Raw genomic sequence first — 19798 nt, 5'->3', positions numbered from 1 at the left:
TAGGAATAGGCTCGTAAAGCACGACAGATTCTGACCAATCACAATCGATGGAAGTGTCTGGAACCAGCGAATCAAGTGTATCAACTTTCACTCACTTCCTCGCATAAATTAGCTGGCTTCAGTTCATTGGTAACATTGTACATACGCAGCGAAAGGTGGGCGGGATTAGGCAGTTAGAGAACAGAACTGGAGAAAGAATTAAGTTTTATTTTAATGACCAACGTAAAGAAACAGAAAAGCAATGTTACCTTATTAATCTTTTATTACTTATAATTATTTATTAGTACTTATATATTAATTAATTGTATAATAAAATCATAAAACATATGTAAAACAACAATATTATATATTCAAAAATCGTATTATTAGCCTACTGTTGCTGTTGGTTTGTGAAACGATATTTATTAAAAACACATTACTATGAGGGAAGTTTCACATTTGCCTTGCAGAATGTTTTATTCATTAAATTAATACAATAATATATTTCTTTATAAATTGCATTTATTTAAAACGCAAAAATAGGCTTCTTTTTTTAAATTTAGATGCATGCATTGTAAAACCGTCATGATGACAGTTGCGTGTCTTTTACCACACGGTGGCATATGGCATTATTTTTAGCTCCCCTGCTGCATTCAGAATGAAAAAGCAGGAAAAAATAAATTCTGTCCCGTTTTGGTCCGGAGGAAAAGCCCGTTGCCATGACAACACGTACAGTCTGTTCCAGCCGCTGGGAAAGTGATGCTCGTTGCTGAATGATTTGGAGAACAGCTGAGCAGACAGCAGCCAAATTGTTGCTCCTTGTGTACACAAATAGCATTTCTTTAGAGCAGGTAAGGCAAAAACTAATAGAGTAATGAAGCTTATACACAAATGTGGTGATGAAAAATATACGCTATTAATAGACACGGTTTTATTTGCTTATTTTGTTACAAGGTATTAAAACCACTATATTACATATGAAGGTCTTTTTGGCATGCAACAATCAGATCAGATAACAGTTAAGACTACAAATGCCTCAGACACTGGTCACACAAACAGACATAAAGAGGCTGAAGTCAAAAAAATAAATATTCACTGTCTGTTTCTTAAGCATATGATCAGGTATTGAACATTTGCATTGATTCAGATTGGCCTGTGTAGAGTGAAACTGTGCTCTTGAAATTAGTTGCCTGACAAGTATGTCATGGCAACTAAAAATAGTGAATCAAACATTTCTAAACTTAGAAATCACTCAGTTCTGTGTTAAAATGAAAACTTTCAAACTATAGAGGCCAGCAACAAAATTTGGTTCCATCTCGCACAGTGGAATGTATTTGTTTTAAAGTCATGCATTGTGAAACAGAAACAGGCAAATAGTTTGACAAGGACAAATAATAATACAGCGTCAAAACTGGAGTTATGAGCTTGACTAGTATAACATATTATCAGGAAGTCAATGCATTTACGCCATTACGTTACTGCTAACAAAGTAGACATCACAGAGTGTGACTGAAAACTTTCTGACATAATTTTCTTCACCTAGCTTATCACACAGAGACACATATATGGGACAACAGGGACAACACTTAATGTAATATTGCCATAATCAAGCATTGTACTCTAATGTGCGTGTAAAAAAAACTTTGTTTGGTCTTGCATGGTTGAAAGTGCAGAGACACTTGGCTACAGTATACTTTTTTTTTTTTGTGTGTGTGCGTATATATATTTTTTTTTCTCCAAAAACTCCAGTTTTCATTTTTTATACCACACACCACTGCCTCAGCAGGGCCTTTCTCGCAGTAGTCTAATACTCTGTCTGCTTTGACCAGCAGGAAGCAGCACAGCATCTCACTTTCTTCTGTTGGAGACACTATATGAACGCTGCCCTTTCAGCGGGACACCATTCGCACAAACTCTAAAAGATACAGAGAGAAAATAAATACAGAGACTTTAACTTAAAAACACTATGCATCTATTGTCTGCTTTTACTTTTTATTAGCAAGGCCGTAACTTGAACATTGGGGGGACCAACGTGGTTGAGGGGGGCGTAATTGGTCTTTTTATTTAAAGTCCCCCTGTGGTGAAAATCAAGATTTTAATGTTGTTTATATGTATGTGCATGGCGTTTTTAATGTGCTTTGAGACCAACCATGTGCAAATTCATAAGTCAACACGATTGCTGAGTATTTTCTCCTTAAAATTGCAGTGAAAAAAAAGACAGTCTCAAAAACGCAGTTTGAAATCGCTGGTGTTTCTGACGTCACAAACTACCTTGTAGCCAATCACGTCAACGTGCCGGCGGGCTTTAGCATATCACCAACAGCGTACTAGCAGGGGAGTCTCGAGAGATGCCAGGTGATCCCGGTATATTTTGTTGTTGTTATGAAAAATCGGGTAGATTTAGCAATATAGCGGGTGTATGATATAGCCTGGAAATCCAGACCCATATCTGAAAGATTAAGGGTCTGGCATTGAGTAATGAAAATCGCCCAACTCGAGGGGAGGCAGCAAGCATGCATTTGAAAATCTCACTGCACGCAATTGGATAACACTACGACCAATATTCGAGCGCCTTCTTCTGTTCCTCTTTTAGATAAAAAGCCAAGTCTAACTCGTTCATTGTAGTGGCCAAAGCCATTTCAAACAACTGGTGTTCATCCATGGCCATCTTGCAATATTTACTAATGACTTCGACGTCGCAGCGCTGTCATCATCTTGCCTCTGGCCCACCTATATCAGATACACCGATGTGATTGGTGCAGCTCGGCTACAAGGGCATAGTTAATGAGCATCATTACTCAATGCCAGAGCAACTCTCTGAGCAAATTCAAATTGTGCTCTCGCAAGAACTCTGGATTTCCAGGGTTGGTGTAGCCTATGATGTATATTACGATGTTTTGATGAACTATATGCCTTTCTCCACTGCCGTTTCCGATGATTGTTAGAAGGCAGACTGAGATGGCAAAACGGGAACGTAGCTTGTGTAACATTACCAACACATTATTAGTTGTTTGATAACATAGTCAAGCAAAAGGCTAATCATATTAATTACTGTTATGTGTCCGACGTTGTAAAGAGCGATACCGTTGTGCAGCGTTTACCTCAGTAAGTTGGTCGAGTGAATCTGTGAGCTGGCGTGAATGAGTGGAGGCAGGGCTAATTAGCATATTCATGTTTCTGTGTATACTAAATGAAGCAAGGGTGTAGAGTTGCATTCAAGCTATTTTAAGGCTGAATATTTTTTTCACAGGAAAATTAATACAATTATTGACTACAGGGGGACTTATAAAGGAATTAAATAATTAAAGGATTAAAAGGAATTTAAGGGAATAAAGACAAAGAAACAAGAGCAGAAGCTCACGGTCTAATAGTAGTTGTGAAGTAATAAGTTTAAACTATTTGCAAATAATATATATTTTTTAAATATGTACACATTGACTCTTATTCATGTCTAATATGTCAAAAACGCAAAACGTTTATTTTCTCGTTACATTTATGGATGACATGAATCATCTAAATTATAGCATATTTTTAATTCAAAACTGAGAATTAAATTTTTTTTTAAAGAAGCTTGCACCACTGGATTTTACTTTATCTTGAAACAGTTAAATATTAAATGTTTAGCTACTCTCATCTTACCACACACCTTTTCACTGTTAAATTTAAAGCGTCACGTTGAATTCGCACTTGTCTACTGTGAGCAGTAAGGCCCGCCTTCTTTGATTTGATTGGCCATCTCAGTAATTTTAGACATTGAGCGCTTTTAGGGCTTCTTCACGCAGAACGTGGGCGAGACGCTGCAAAAGATGCGAGACGCGAGAGCAACGGTTATACACGACCGTCTAGCATGTGTTTATATAGAAAAACAATGGAAAAGTTGTGCGTTGGAATGGAAAAACGCATTCTGTGTGAACCTTATAGACCGCTGAGGCAGACCAGCCTAAAATTTCTACTTTTAAAACTTTTTGTCATCCGAACAACAAACAGAGCGGAGCGTAATGAAGAGCGGAAGAGCAGAATCAAGAATATCAAATATTGGGGGAGACAATTTGACCATTTCTAATTATTGGTGGGACTCGTCCCTCTCAGTGTCTATGGTGGTTACGGCCCTGTTACTTAGTGCTACTGAGATTCTTACCTTCAAAGTCTACTCGGCCGTCTCCATTCAAGTCAATGTCTCTCAGTATGTCCTCTAGGTCTCGATGGCCAACCTAACAAAAACAAGAATAGATTGTTAAAAATCAGGTGACAGGAACCGTTCAGATATTTGACTGAACCGATTCTGGTCTTTTCCTCACACAAATCTAATCAAAATGTGGTCACAATGGAGTGTCGTTGTATGGAAAGGAACTGTGTGGAGATTTTTCAAAATTGGTAAATCCTTAGTAAACAGCAGTCAGGTTTGAGAAAAAGCTGTTTTCACCAGAAGATTGAGTTGTGAAATCTTGATGTTAAAATTACAAGGACGAAAAGAAAAAAAAAGCTAAACATATTCATGGATTATTTGTTCACAATAAGCATGCATTTAGAAAATAGAAAGGGTCAATTTTCATTTCATATCACTTTAAAGTCAGCATGAAACGGAAGTCTTTTCTTCACAATTGTGATGTATATCCAAATAAAATGGCTTCTCGAACAACAACAGCAAAAAAAGTCGAGAATTGATTAGTGTGGTTTGCTATACTGTGAGCTCTTGTGAGTGACAGGTTGTCCCAGTGAACACGAAGTTACTTTGATTAAAGATTATGAGTGCACATCATTTAAAAAATATATTTGCTATTATGCACGGATAATAGCTAAAAAAGAAAAAAAGAAATTGATCATTTGATTTCTTGGTCACTTTAAGCATATTCTCACAATTCTCTCTATACCAAAAGCACTAACCTGTTGTCCCAGCAGCTTCCTCATAGCTTCCCTTAGCTCTCCTGTGCTTATTTCACCATCTCCATTCGTGTCAAACTGAAAACAATGCATATCAAACATTTTATTTAATATTTCTTTCATTTATTATTTGTATATTATATCCTTTATGTTATATAACTCTCCACCCACTTCTTTGAAGGCATTTCTGAGCTCTTTTATGCCGATCATGTCCGCTGTCTCAGCAAGGAGTTTAGGTCCCATCAACCCTACAAAGTCCTCGAAATCCACATGGCCACCTACTAAGAAAAACAGACTGATGTCAATATTTTGCAGTGAAAAGACGTAGCTGATAAGATTATGGCTGTGCGCAATCAGAAGCTTACAGTTCATGTTGATTTGCTGGCTCAGTTCTATTAGTTCCATCTCTGTGGGCATGTATCCCATAGTTCTCATGCAGTTCCCCAGGTCTTTACAGCCGATAAAGCCATCTTTATCCTTATCAAACTCCTTAAACGCTTCTCGCAACTCTTCACTCGTCAAGACACACCAAACACATGAATGGCATGTTAACACACAGGCTAAATGAAACATGAGGTCTAATAAAACAATAAAAGGTTCAGTTGTGGTTGTAGTTTATACAGGTTTGAAGAAGGTAAAGTAGCTAATCTAACTTACCATCAATCTCCTCTGGTCTCAACTCTCGATTCTGTAACAACAAAAGATGAGGAAAAAAAGTCAAAACAATATAAGCTAAGGTTAAATTTTAAAGACAAAACGTTCAAAAATCCAAACCCTGTCCCTCACAATAAAATCCAGGTCATCCATGAAATAAAGTACTTCTGGAGATGGCTTCATTAGCAGAAAACCTTTGACCAGTGATGCATCCAAACCACCCAGAGCAGCCATTGTAGCTTCTAGTCGTTCAAAGACACCCAAGGTGTATTAAGACTCGTTTTATAGTGTTTATAGTGCGTAACAAAAAGGTGAGGTGGTCCTGGTCACGTGGCAATGGCATTTCTCCAGCGTCACAGCTAAGTGAACAAATCCCGACAAGTGAGACGCATCTGTCCTCATCTAACAGTGACAACCTTTAAAGGCGATGAAGGAAAGAGAAGGAGAAAGATGGAGAACAGAAGCTGTAGCATTCACCAGGGGGGAAGAAAGGAGTATAAACATGCCGTCTTTATTGACTTAAGACCACGGCATTCACGCACACACACATGTAAAAACATGCGACCTAAATTGTAGACCAAAGCAAAGGAGAAGCAATTTATGCGACGTAAATACATACGCCTACGCAACAGCATGCAGAATAAGAAAATCTAAATTGCTTATGTAAGTTAGTATCACACATTCCAAGGCAAAGCCACACATAAGCAAGTCCATATTTACAGCAACACATCAATCACAACGTGCATGACTCTGCAGTAGGTCTATGTGTGTGTTCGGGTATTTGTTGTTTCTAAATCAGAGCTTTCACATCATTCATTCGTTTGGCAGATGCATATTTTGGGTCATGAGTGACCTGGGACCCTCTATCTCCCTTTGACCTCATTCAGTTTGTGGAGTTAGAGCCCACAACCTTTCCTGTTATTAATAATGTTAAAAATACAAATGGCAAATTCCATTTTTATTAAGAGGAACTTACAACTGGCCTTTTGGTCATTTATTTTCAGATACAATATGTCTCTGTTTGATTCCACGTCCCAGAAAAATTAAGACTATTGCCCCAAAAATGTCTGTGTTAACATCATCTATCTTTGTTACAACACTTTTTCCAGGCTCTTGAACATGCTCTATAAAAATGAAAGATACTTTGTGTTGTGTTAAGCAGACAGACACTCCTGAGGGCGAATGACACGAATAGTTCACGATGTGGTCGACAACAGCATGTTGCACTGATAGAAACACCTTGCCACATTGTTAATGAGGTTCCTAAGAATGAACATCTATTTTAGCATTATTCTTCCTTTTCTCTGCATTGCTACGTTTTCATAGCAATCAAGTATAGTCGACATTAATGGTCATAGTCAACAAGACCATCAATTAAGAACAGCAAGTCAGGTCTGTATATGCATTTCAACATTCAATCTTATACATAACACAAACACATGAACTCACAAAACATCACTTATTTTATTTATACACTGCCACATCACATGTGTTGTGAATGTCATGAGAAAGGACTGTCTATGTGTGAATTTGTATGTGTGAAAGAGACAGATAGAGAAAGAAAGCATTCCCATGAATGAAAATAAGCAATCCAGCCAACATTTTCCATTCATTCATCATAACAGTTTACTGAACACATTGTGTAGACTGGCTCTTCAGATCTATACACTCTCACGGTGACTATAAACAGAGAGGAAGGGAAGGTGAGAGTGAGATAGATAGATAGATAGATAGATACAAAGAGAGAGACAATAAAAAAACACCAAAGACATAGAAAAGACATAAAAGACATTATCTGGTTTAATAGCACTGGGAAACAAAATCATTCAGTTGATGTGTTCAGTCTGACTGTGTATGCCACCATGAGGCACATTTACAGTTAGTGAAGTCAAAAATTCGTTTTTATTAAAAACAGCTCATAGATTAGAGAGAGACAAACTATATCGACATTTAAATCACTTAGACATCACATTGCGGAAAAAGATCAAGTATCAATGTGTAACATGAATGTCTCTAAATGTACATATCTACACTGGAAGATATCCATCTTGGTGTGGAAACAATTTTTCAAATTTACTCTGATTGCTAGTACATTTCACAATTAATTACAAAGAAACTGCAAGTAACGCATTTAATTAAACAATGGGTCCTATCTTGCACCCAGCGCAATTGACTTTGTACACCGACGCATGTATCATTCCTATTTTGCACCCGCACACAGCGGACTTTTCCCTCCACAGACGCACGTCGGTAAATTAGGGAATGAACTTGCGCTCCCGGGGGCGGTTCAGCGAAAAGAGGAGGCGTGTTCCGGCGCAAACGTTCCCTGGTGCTATTTTGCAGTTTCAGAAAACAATTCCGCCACAGACCAGGAAAAACCTAGTCTAAAGTCAGTGGCGCGTTGCGCATGTTATTCAGATGCTATTTTAAGGGTGCATGCTTGGCCATAATCAATGTAGCGTGCGCATACACTTTGCTTATCTCATATACACACAGACGCAGCAGTTCTCATTTTTAGAAAACCATACATTATTACAAGGAAAAATATTAACACACGAGGGAAATCATTGTTGTGTCCATGAAGATGTGAAAAAATAGGCATAAATCTAGCTTACACATTTACCCAAATTTTTTATTTGGATGGGTTTCTCCCATACAACGTCACTTCTCTGTGTTTTACGGCCCTGACGAGAACGTCGGTCTCCTCGGCTGTGAACCGCTCCTGGCGTGCGCCTGCCTGGCAAATCCGCCGTTATAATAGCAAACCGCCATGGAACAAGCACGCCTGCTCTTAAAGGGAATGTGAGATGTCGCTCTGATTGGTTTATTTCACGTTACGCACAAACCACACCTATGAATAACGAAGCTACTTCAGACCAACCCATTTTAGATTTGCGTCGGGCGCAAGAGTCATTTATCCCGCCGGTATAATAGCAACAGCGCCCAAGACCCGCCCACAAAGTTACTTGCGTTTCGCGCTTGATACTTGAGTTTCAGATTGTTAAAATAGGGCCCAATAAATTTTTAAGTTGAAAAAATGAAATGTTAGTTTGTAAAATGCACTCTAATAATCTTTGTTGTATTCACAACTTCAAAAAATATTTATTTTTGTACATTGTATTTTAGTATTTAAGTTATGGACTAAATTGAGATTTTTCTGTAATCTAGCCAGCCTCAGATGTTTATTATTGTCTGTTGAGTGTGCTACTTATTTTATTGGTAACATTTTACAAAAAGGTCCCCTAATGCTAGTTAATGCATTAACTAACATAAACTAATGAACACTATGTTTGTTATAATTTATTAACCTTAATATAATTTTAATAAAAATACAACTGTTCATTGTTAGTTCACATAGCTCAAGTCCATGAAATAGTAACACAAAAATGCAACAAAAAACCCCACAAAGTAAACATTTTAAATACTACACAAAACGTTCAGTACAGATGCAACTTTAGATTTTAATAATGTGTTAGTAAATAAAATCAACATTAACTAAGATTAATAATTGCTTTGGAAGTATTTTTTATTAGTAACTAGTTTTAACAAATGAAACCTTGTTGTAAAGAGTTACCTATTATTATTTATACTTAATTTATTATTAGCCTACTTTTTATATATATATATATATTTTTGAGATTATCACAATCTCTCAAGAAAATATTGTGCCTGCCCACTCAGATCTTGCTATCTGCCAGGTTTATGTTCGGTTCGGTTAACTCTTATTTTGACATTTTGCCTTGTTTCCATTTTTTTCCTGTTTCCCTGCTCTGTTTAGTTTTGGTTTGCCACGTGAATATATACTCCCTGTTCAATTCTATACTATATATACTGATAACAGAGTGGGGAAACAGGAACAAATGTCAAAATAAGAGTTCACAGAAACAAACATAAACCTGACACTATCATGATGCTATGGTATTTTTATTTCACTATGTGGTTGCTAGGGTGTTCTGGGTGGTTGCTTACTGGCCCAAATCAAAAGTCCAATTTTCAAATTTCCATTATATTCAGATCCCTACATCTGGCTCAAATACCTCCTTCAATTTCTTTGTTTTATCATCAGTCAAGTGAAAATCGTAAGTAAAATATCAAAAGCCGCCTGGTTTTTATCATTAATGTGTAAACGGCGTGCACGCACCACTAATAACCATTATCTGGAAACTGATGAGAACCAAGGTGTATGCAAATGAAAATAACTGGGACACCTTTCAAAATGTAAATTCACTCCCGTCTTTTGTTTGACGCGCATGAATGAGGATTCCAGGCTTCCGCAATCAGCATTCATAGAGGCTCTAAGATTATTCAAAGATTTGCCCTGAAAGCCTGAATTCATACAAAGATTGTATGCCCTGATAGAGCAAAAATATGGTGGTCTTTACTGATAATTAAAGCTAAAAATAGGTCACTCAGTGAAATAACGACGGAAAAATGGGGCACAAGATGTGCTTGGATCTCAAACAAATTTGGAGAAAACATCATGAAACAGAACATAACACCACTCATTTATACTGTTTAATCTTTTTGTACAACATGTTTTTCTTTAAGTGTAGACGTCATTAAATGGGGTTATGAAGGGCTCTTGGTAAATTCAGCACATTGGGAATCAGGGCAGTATAAAGTGTTTCATTAGTCATTGGCGCAGACGGGAGGCGGTGGTTTAAGATAATTATAACACAATAAAATAATATTAGTAAGCTAAAGAAGCTCTGCAAATGGGAGAGAGGAGGGTGTAAATGAGAATCTGTGTGTGTGTTTAGAGAATGGGAGGAGAGTGGGTCTCATTCAGACAAGCATATTGCCATTCTCACAGCTGGAGGCCTGGTCTCTAATCCAAACAATCATTTATACAGACAGCTAAAAATACCACACACACACACATGTAGTTGCTTGCAAAGTTACTTATAGTCAACAGAATGTCTAAAGGAGACCATCAAAATAAAATGTATCCTTATATTCGCCTTTATTATAGGAGGACGAAGAGGAAACCATGCACGAGGAGATTTGGTCCAATGAAAAGACATCAAACCAGAACTCAAACTCGCAACTGCCGATAAGCAGAATTCATTTTCAGCTGTTTTATTTCTGATTACAAATGAACTAAATTATCATTAGAATACGACGATAAAAATATCATACGCATTGTGAATATGTTATTATTTTTAGTCATATTTTATTATTTTGTTATTAATGATAAAATTGTGTAATTATCCAAACAATACATTAGGCCACTTCACATGTGAATATTGGTGCGTTCAAGTCCTCATGGGACATTTGTATTCACGAGTTGGGAAGTCGTAATTACAACGTCATGTGTGTTCAAATAACTTTGGTCGGAGCAATCTGATTTTTTACCTCTACATCTACAAAATGATGAATAAAGAATGTGCATTGGTGTGTTTTTGCTTGTTTATGTTTTTATTCAATTTAAGAAGGTGCTGTAAATTGAATCTGTAGCTATATTTTAGCGTAATTGTACAGTAAAATATATATAGACTATATTGATTTTATATATTATATATCGAAATATGTTTTATATACACATATAAATACAATAGATACAGTAACGATTATGTTCAGTTGGTTTCATTTTCAGTCTTTGATCTGTTCCTGTTTACCTGATTTCCTAGTTTCCTTGTTTTACAATCCTGATTACGTCTACTCATGTTTATGCTACCACATTCCTTCTTCGCAGTGGGATATATACATATAAAATCGATAAGTAAGCTAATAAGTAACCATTCAAAATGGTCAGCAAACTTGACACAAACCACACTTATCCTTGCTGTAAGTGAACCTGCGCTTAAAGGGTTAGTTCACCCAAAAATGAAAATTCTGTCAGTAATGACTCACCCTCATGTTGTTCCGACCCCGTAAGACCTTCGTTCATCTTCGGAACACAAATTAAGATATTTTTGATGAAATCTGAGCGCTGACTCACTCCTCCATAGACTTCTAGGTGACCGAAACTTGCTGGCCCAGAAAAGTTATTAAAGAGATCGTTAATATATCAAGCGACAAGTATGATAAGTTTATCAAGCGACGAGAATACTTTTTGTGCGCAAAAACAAACAAAAATAACGACTTTATTCCACTATTCATTTCCTTCTATCTGGGCCTCGAGTGAGTTCACGTAGTGTTTTTGCGCAGCGCGTCTGTGTTACACGTCACCACGTAGGCTCACTATTGGCCGACGCTGGTCATGTGTGTGATGCGTGTGACGAACAACACAGACGCGCTCCGCAAAAACACTACGTGAACTAACTCGAGGCCCAGATAGAAGGAAATGAATAGTGGAATAAAGTCGTTATTTTTGTTTGTTTTTGCGCACAAAAAGTATTCTCGTCGCTTGATATACTTAAGATCGAGCCACTGTAGTCACTTGGACTATATTAACGATCTCTTTAATACATTTTCTGGGCCAGCAAGTTTCGGTCACCTAGAAGTCTATGGAGGAGTGAGCCAGCGCTCAGATTTCATCAAAAATATCTTAATTTGTGTTCCGAAGATGAACGAAGGTCTTACGGGGTTGGAACAACATGAGGGTGAGTAATTATTACTGACAGAATTTTCATTTTTGGGTGAACTAACCCTTTAATGAATTTTGTATTTTATCCTGCAGTTGTGTTTATTGTTTCTGAGAACAAATGTTGGCATTCGCAGTTAGCGTTATTTTTCCCTTCTCTCCACAGTCCTATCAGTTCAGACCTATACAACCCACTTTTGAGTTGCAACTCTCCAGTTGAGTACTAAATACATGAATATGGTAACCATTCAGTACCATAGTATATATCAAAGTACCATAGCATCTTAGTACACAAACTGTATGAATGCAGGTTGCAGTTGCAGTATTCATAAACCTTTCAGAATGTCATAGCCATCCTTTTATATACAAGCCATGACTATGACATCAAAGCTTTCTGAGTGGATACAGAGGCCAATTAAAGGTGCTTCTGTTTATGTTGCTCGGTTATCTGTGACACAGATAAATGTTATTTTCTGGCTCTCTTTTTGTTCCTTAAGAATCTCTTTCTCTCTCACACACACACACGCACATATGCGCATCTTTTTATCTGTCATCCTCCATCCATCTCTATTTCCCCCTCGTTTTTCTCCATGAGATGATTCATCTTGAGAAGCAGACTCAGGGGCCAAAGCCCTTCTCTGCCTCTTCTCCTCTAATATGTTAGTTTTATCTATCCCTCCGTCCCCTTTTCAAGCTCTCTGTGAATGTGCAACCTACTTTTAACTGTCACCTCTCATCCTGTCAGCAGACACAGTCACAAGCTCAACATGTACTCAAACACACCCATCGCAATGCAACGCATATATCACACAATATCTTTCACAAGTACACCTGTACACAAACAAAAATGTGCATCCTAATACTGTCATAATACTGGTGCATGCATTATTGTAACAGGATAAAGATGAGGCAAGACTTGGAAAAGGAGGATTAAATTAAAGCTGTGATTCCCAACCGGGGAATATTTAAGTATCCAGGGGGAACTTGTTGAAAAGATGTTGTTTTTTCCCTGTTAAACATAAAAAATAATAGAGTAAAATAACGAATCATATTTTGTTCAGTGTCCTTTTAAGGAAACTATTTTATAAATGTGTGTGGATGACATTCATAACAGAATGAGTCAGTGAGTCTGATTTCCACCCACATTATTGATTGTTCTTTTTTTTCTTCTTTTTTTTTTAATCATTAATTCTATTAATGCTATTAATAACCTATTGCTGACTTAAAGTATACTGCTGCATCAAGATCCACCTCTCCTTCGCCTGTTCGCCATAACAATTACACAAATTTTATTTTAGACGTTTATAGCAGAGATGCTAGAGCCTTTGACAAGTGTTTGACAACAGAGACAAAAACATCAGGGGAACGACACACACACACACACACACACACACACACGCACAAAGGGTTCTGAGACTAAGAATAGCGCTAAAGAGAAGGGAAGACCATATCTGGTTTAACATTTACGAGATTCACGGAGGGAAAGAGTCGCATCATCCTCAAAGGACAATTTTGTCAGTCTTATTTCAACACCCGTCAAGGCGAGTGTTTCAGACAGGCCAATAGGGAGTGTGTCACCCATGTTATCTGAAGCCTGTTACACTGCATTTCTGGTAAATTGTGTTTACTCACACACACACACTCACAGTGAGAGACTGTAAGCCAGCCTCACTGATTCATACAGCGTCTGAGGCTGACAGCCTAAACAACATACTTGCAAACAGAAGGTTTCTCCCAGTGATGTGAGATTCCTTCATGAATGCCAATGAATAGACCAATATTTTACACATGAATGATGCATTATAGGCAATTATGGTGATTTTATATTAACTGTTATCAAATTAGGTAAGAAACCCCTGTATAATAACAGTTAATGGCTTAAAAGGACTGAGGTAAATGTAAATGAACCCTTGCAATATCAACAATGCCAGATGGAGGGTTATAGTGAGAAAAGCTCTGACCTCAAAAAGGCAAAATTCATAATTGGTCTCATTTGTCGATGTTTTCTAACTAGCCGCCAGTTAATTTTACTCTTTAATCTAACAAGTGGCGTTTTTTTTTTTTTCTATTTGTACATCGAGAATAGCTCTGACCTTGGAGCCGGATATTATTAATTGGTCTGATCTGGTCTATGTTTTATGACTAACCATCCAGTTTGTTTCCACCCTTAAAAAGGAGTCTGTCTTATTAAAATGGATTCTGAAATGTACTGTAGCGATGTGGTTTTAAAAGCTTTCTGGATAACAATAATAGGACGACCCACATTAGTGTAGCTGCAAATCAACGTGTGTGTGTGTTTGTGTGTGATGTTCTATAACCGCATCAAAGTCATTGTGTTCATCAGACATCAGAACAGCTTTTAATCATTTATACACAGAATCTCTTTCCTATAAAAGATTTGCATTTCACAAACAGACGTTGTATTTATCCATTCAGCTTTTGGGGTGTCTAAAGCAACAAAGGAGCAGCCGGAGCTCATCCTTCCAGCAAAGACTCTTTTATTATTAATGCAATTGATTTTCAAAGCAAACTTCTGTGATTTGTGTATACCGAAGGCAAGCTTCCACAACGTTCCAGACAGCCATTTAATCAGCGGCAACTAACAGATGTTTACTGTCAGAAAGCGTTTGATCAATAAGGAAACACTGGGATACATTGTGAAAATAAATTCATATTCATTCCGATAATATCGCTTATTATATGTTCCTCAATTAAAAACATCTTCCTGGGTTAACATATTTTGTTGATCCTGGAACAACATTCCTGACCGTACCCTTAACTTCTCCCTAAAATCAGAGGGAAATTATAGGATAATAGAACAACAGTGATGCAGAAGCACATAACCCAGGTTGTAAGCCTAAACTTGACATCAACTGTAAACTTGTCCCTCAAATCTGATTGGTTGATTGGAATGTTATTCCAGGATCAGCAAAGATGAGGATCCAGGAACATGTTGCACTTGGTGAAATCAGGTTTTGCAATTCTGGTACTCAAGGCACAGATACTGTTTCATAATATGGTATCATATGCCAAAATATTGTGTGAGATAATCACAGAGTTGAATGGTAAACTAGTCTCGGCAGCCAAATTCGTGATTCCCACAGGCAGCTATTTACAGACTTGAATGGGAAAAGAATGAAATCTATGTAACTGTTTGTTGAAATTACATATTTCAAATCGGTAATAAAATCTGAATAATTTGCGTCTTGCATAACAAATCAGTCAACAAAATGGTATTTTTCAGGATGGTCCAGCAAATGCATATTCATATTGTTGAATGAATAAATGTGATTGGCTCTTTTAATTGTAAAGATGCGGTCACATTTACCCTTGCAAATTATTCTGGGTGAAATCCAGTGATTTCAACAAGAATTTCACATGAGGTCGAAAGATTTCCCCACACATATTTCTCAGTGGGTTCAATTGGTCATGCGGATTCACCACAGTGACGAACAGAAAGCCGCTTTGGGTTTGAAAGTGTCTTGTAACTATTGACAATGGACAAAGGACTTTTTGGCCTGCAAAACTGTACAGAAATTTTGCTAAAGTGGCCACACACACCTTAATATCTGGAGGAAGACACATCATTGCCATATTCCAGGATGACAATGTCAAGATTCATCAGGCTCAAACTGTGAAAGAATGATGTAGAGTCCAGACCTTAAATTTATTGTAAGTCTTTGGGATGTGCTGGAGGAGACTTTACAGAGTGCTTGACTCTTGCATTGCCAATACAAGATATTGACCAAAAATGTATGCACCTCTTGATGGTAATAACATCACAATATTTATTTCCATCAAAAGGTGCATCAATTTTTGGTCAAGATCTTGAACTGTTGCCAAACATATAACATACTAGAAACATAATAATCACTTCAATAATTATCCAATCATAGACTCTCCAACATTTACCAATTTAAATCCAAACACCAATTTTTTATTTGTGCAAGTAGGCTGCCATTCTGAAGAAAATGCTGCAAAACACTATAAGACGAAAACAAAATGGATAAATTATGCTTAAAATTTTCCGATTAAATGTGCCCTCTTTGGATTCATTTGATCATATGGAATATGATGACATCCATTTTTTTCCCACTCAATGGCTTTGTCTGTCTGCCATTGTGAATTTAAAACTTACTCTTTCTAACTCTTTAAACATTTAGGCACATTAAACATTTGTAATATTCCAAGAAGGTTAATGTTGACATTCAGCAAATAATAACATCATCAGAACATTCCAAGAATTTGTTCTAAGGACATTTTCTGTCAACATTATGAGAACATCAAGTGGGTTATAACATTATAATGTTCTGAAAATGTTGTTCTCAGAACAGCATCATAAAGACGTTCCAAGATATTAATATTAATAATGTTGTATAAATGTTATATAAAGAACGTTTATCTTAACATTTAAACGTTAACAGTTAACGTTCCCAGTTATAGATTCCACCATGAAACTTGGTGACAGATCTGTAAGCATTTGCATTAGCCTATTGCCTGAGTAATTTTACATTTACGTTTAAGCACTTCAAATCATGACTGACTAATAACATGCATAAAGTTTGTTATTGACGTTAATTGGCCCCTCAGGCCTACTGCTTACAAAAGCTCTATTTAAATAACAGCCCTTTAAAAAGTCGTATTCTCCGTGTGTGTTCGAGCCTTACCTGTCCGAACACTGAGCTGAGGAACGGGCGCAGGTTGAAATCCGCTTCAGAAGATGCTGCGCTGGACCGCCCTGATCTCCGGGAGGAGCGGCTGGAGGATGCGGGCACCGGCGAGGATGAGGCGGTGGAGGGGGGACACGCCTCTCTGCTCGCTGACGACCCCGGTCGAGCCAGAAGAGGTGACTCAAAAAAGAGAGCCGTTTCGTCCCTGGACTCGGAAAAAGACTGAGTTCTGGTGGGCATGCGAGCGGCGTGAGAGTGTTTGGGTCGGGGCTCTTGGGGCAGGTCGTCCCGGGTGGACCGGTGGTGGTGATGGTGATGATGACGATTATGGTGATGATGATGATGGTGATGATGGTGCCTTCTGGCTGTTCTTCGTTCCCTTCCACCTGGAAGCTCCGACAGGTCCTCCTGACTGTGAGCCGTGGAAAGAGCGTGTCCATGGGAGTGGGAGTGTTGTGGGTGGCTCTTCTCTGCGCTATTCCGGGTACCGACCAGTGAGGGGTGACACAGGGGTCTCCGCGAGCTCGCATCGCACTCCGCCGGCTCCGCTCCAGATGCCGCCGCGGATCGCTGATGGTGTGTCCGCCGGGCTCCGGGGTGATCGGGCGGCTGAGCCGCGCTTCTGGCCGGTGCGGAGGATCTCAGTAAGGAGGTCGTCGATTCGCTTTTGGGGAGCGTGAAACTCATCCTCAGCTTAGTAAAATGCCCTTGAAGGTAAAGGCTGAACTCTGAGATGTCTCATTATTATCGTTTGAATAGAATAGCCCAGCGTTGAGTGCTGCGATGGCATGTTGAAATGATGCTGTCGAGATCTCCTCTCTGAGTTGGTGCCACCTGATTGCTCCGTATAAGAGCTATTCTGGTAGGAAGCGTAGGTAAGGGGAGATGGGCTCGGAAATAAACCAAAAAAGATTCAGAGTGAGAGAGGGAGGAAGAGAGAGAGAGAGCGAGAGACGACACGTGGAACGTATGGTGTGCATCATCACATGTATGTGGGTGACACAACACAACATGCAATGTATGGACCAAAAACATATGAAAAAGGATCCCTCTCTCATTGTCCATTTGTGAAATTTGTTAAGGATACTTCATATGCATAAGAGAAGGATTCATTTAAATTATAATTAATTTTAATCAATGTCCACCCCTTATGGACATAATTAAAGACTTTCCTGGACACTAAACACATTAAATATTATTCTGGTACATAGAAGCAAAGCACATTTATTTAGCCAATGTATATTCAGAGCTAACTTGTTTAAAGATAAAATATATATAATAGTTTGCATGTTTATGGAAAATATGTATTTGATATTTAATAAGGCCTACGTAAGGTAAACTTTTGAGAGGTAAACTTTAACAAGTTTATTAGACAAAATATAAATAAAGTTTATAATGCATGTTTAATAAAACAACATATTTAATAGCCTATTCAATTATGTATGTAAACTTCTGAGGTAACAGGTTGATCAGATTAAAATAGTTTATCATTTATGTCCTGTCTATGCACAAATTCTGAGCTAACTGGTTTATCAAAACATGTATTTAATATTTGATTATGTCCAGTATTGATAATCACATTTCCACTTAAAATTGTTACATAAAAAAAAAAAATCTATTCATTAGAGTAAGCTCAATGACAAAGGTAAAAATATGAGATCATCAAAAATACTTGTCAGAGGAGTTTGACTTTGACATTTGACTTCACTTTGACATTCAGACCTTTCTGAATTTTATTTCTAAGCCCAGAAATCTTCCCAAAAATGACCAATCGAGTCGATCACGATAACTGTTGCTAAGAAAATCTTAAATAAAATAAAAATCAGCAAGAAAATCTAAAATCAGTTTGTGCAATATACAGTGTTTGAACTTTAAGGTTTTTTTTTTTTTTGTTTTTTTTTTATCTTTACAAAGTGCATCTGCTTGCAATATCAGAATAATATCCATGAACCAGGACTGCAATCATGAGATAAAAAAAAAAAAGAAAAAAGTTTTTGTTTATTTTATATAAATATATATTTTTTTTCAGTTCCATCTTGAATGTGCTCTGTGTCCCCGGGGTGGTAAAGTTTTCAGAACGCATCATTTTGAGGAGTCTTCTCTCGCCCACAGATTTTCACTTGATTAAACACAGCATCCCATTGCACAGCATGTGCAGGACATCCCAGCCTCAGGCCACTCCACGGTCCATTTATTCCTTATGAACCAGAACTGAGATAACCTGCAAAAAACATGACATTTAAACTCAAAAGTTCACCTCTGCCTTGCTCATTTCCAAGCCTTATTTCTGAAACCCATCTTCAAAAGATGTATGCAAACATACACAACATAAAAGGTATAGGCTATAATCTATAAAGTTATATTATTAGGAAATTGAGACATTGTTCTATTTTGCCTGTGCTATAAATCATGCATGAAAAGAAAGAGTTATTAACATTCTTTTATTAGTCTTTCTTATAACAGAATAGAGTAGGCTACTGTAAGTAGAGAAAATCTTAGATTCTGATTATCCTTCAGAGAAAATCAACCTATTTCTCAACAAGCACAATTCTCCTCAATTCCTCAAAAAGCATAAATTCTGAAAATATACTTCAATTTTCTTCTGTTTATATGTCTGATGGACGGTGTATTTCAGGTTCTTTCAGCAAAGGTTCTTTACCTTTTGTTCTTAACAGGGTTTGATTCAAATTACAGACCTACGATGTGGTATCTGCACTTTGACTTTGTAAATAGGCTGTATAATCAGATGTAAATTTTCTTCTAAATATTCAAGAATGATGAGTTGCCAAAATAAATGTTTTCTAATGCAAATTTTAATTTGACATTTTTTAGCTCACTTTTGTTGTTATTGTTGTTGCATTCACCCATGTTATAGGTTACAAAAGGCTCTATGGTACGTACGTGTGTGTGTGTGTGTGTGTGTGTGTCTTGTCTGCTGTTGCTCAGGGAATGTGCCCTGCAGTGTCCCTGTCTGCTTCATAATGTCGCTCCACTATGTTGCCAACCTCCAACAGCTGTCACGGTTTTCTCTCTCAGACACTGCTATTGGTAAAAGGTGCCCTTTTGTGCTGATGTAGGCCTTGCTCAT

General features: G+C 37.5%; 1 protein-coding gene across 2 annotated transcripts; it reads right to left on the bottom strand.

Annotated features, from left to right (window-relative positions):
- Positions 1-873: 873 nt before the first annotated feature.
- On the bottom strand, positions 874-18475 carry cabp1a (calcium binding protein 1a). 2 transcript variants are annotated; one of them, XM_084389642.1, is made up of 7 exons: positions 16708-18475; positions 5518-5548; positions 5226-5369; positions 5032-5141; positions 4864-4938; positions 4118-4190; positions 874-1894 (listed from the first exon to the last, which is right to left on the bottom strand). In XM_084389642.1, exons 1-7 carry the CDS (start codon positions 17395-17397, stop codon positions 1869-1871), a joined length of 1149 nt encoding a protein of 382 aa, XP_084245768.1. In that variant the 5' UTR covers positions 17398-18475; the 3' UTR covers positions 874-1868. The 2 variants fall into 2 exon arrangements, with proteins under 2 accessions (XP_084245768.1, XP_084245769.1); XM_084389643.1 differs by lacking the exon at positions 16708-18475 and adding an exon at positions 5647-5994.
- Positions 18476-19798: the final 1323 nt, after the last annotated feature.

Source organism: Rutilus rutilus (assembly GCF_951802725.1).
Source record: "Rutilus rutilus genome assembly, chromosome: 19".
Classification (NCBI taxonomy): domain Eukaryota; kingdom Metazoa; phylum Chordata; class Actinopteri; order Cypriniformes; family Leuciscidae; genus Rutilus; species Rutilus rutilus.
Note: the sequence above shows the minus strand (reverse complement) of the source record. Positions and strands in the feature narration are given on the sequence as shown.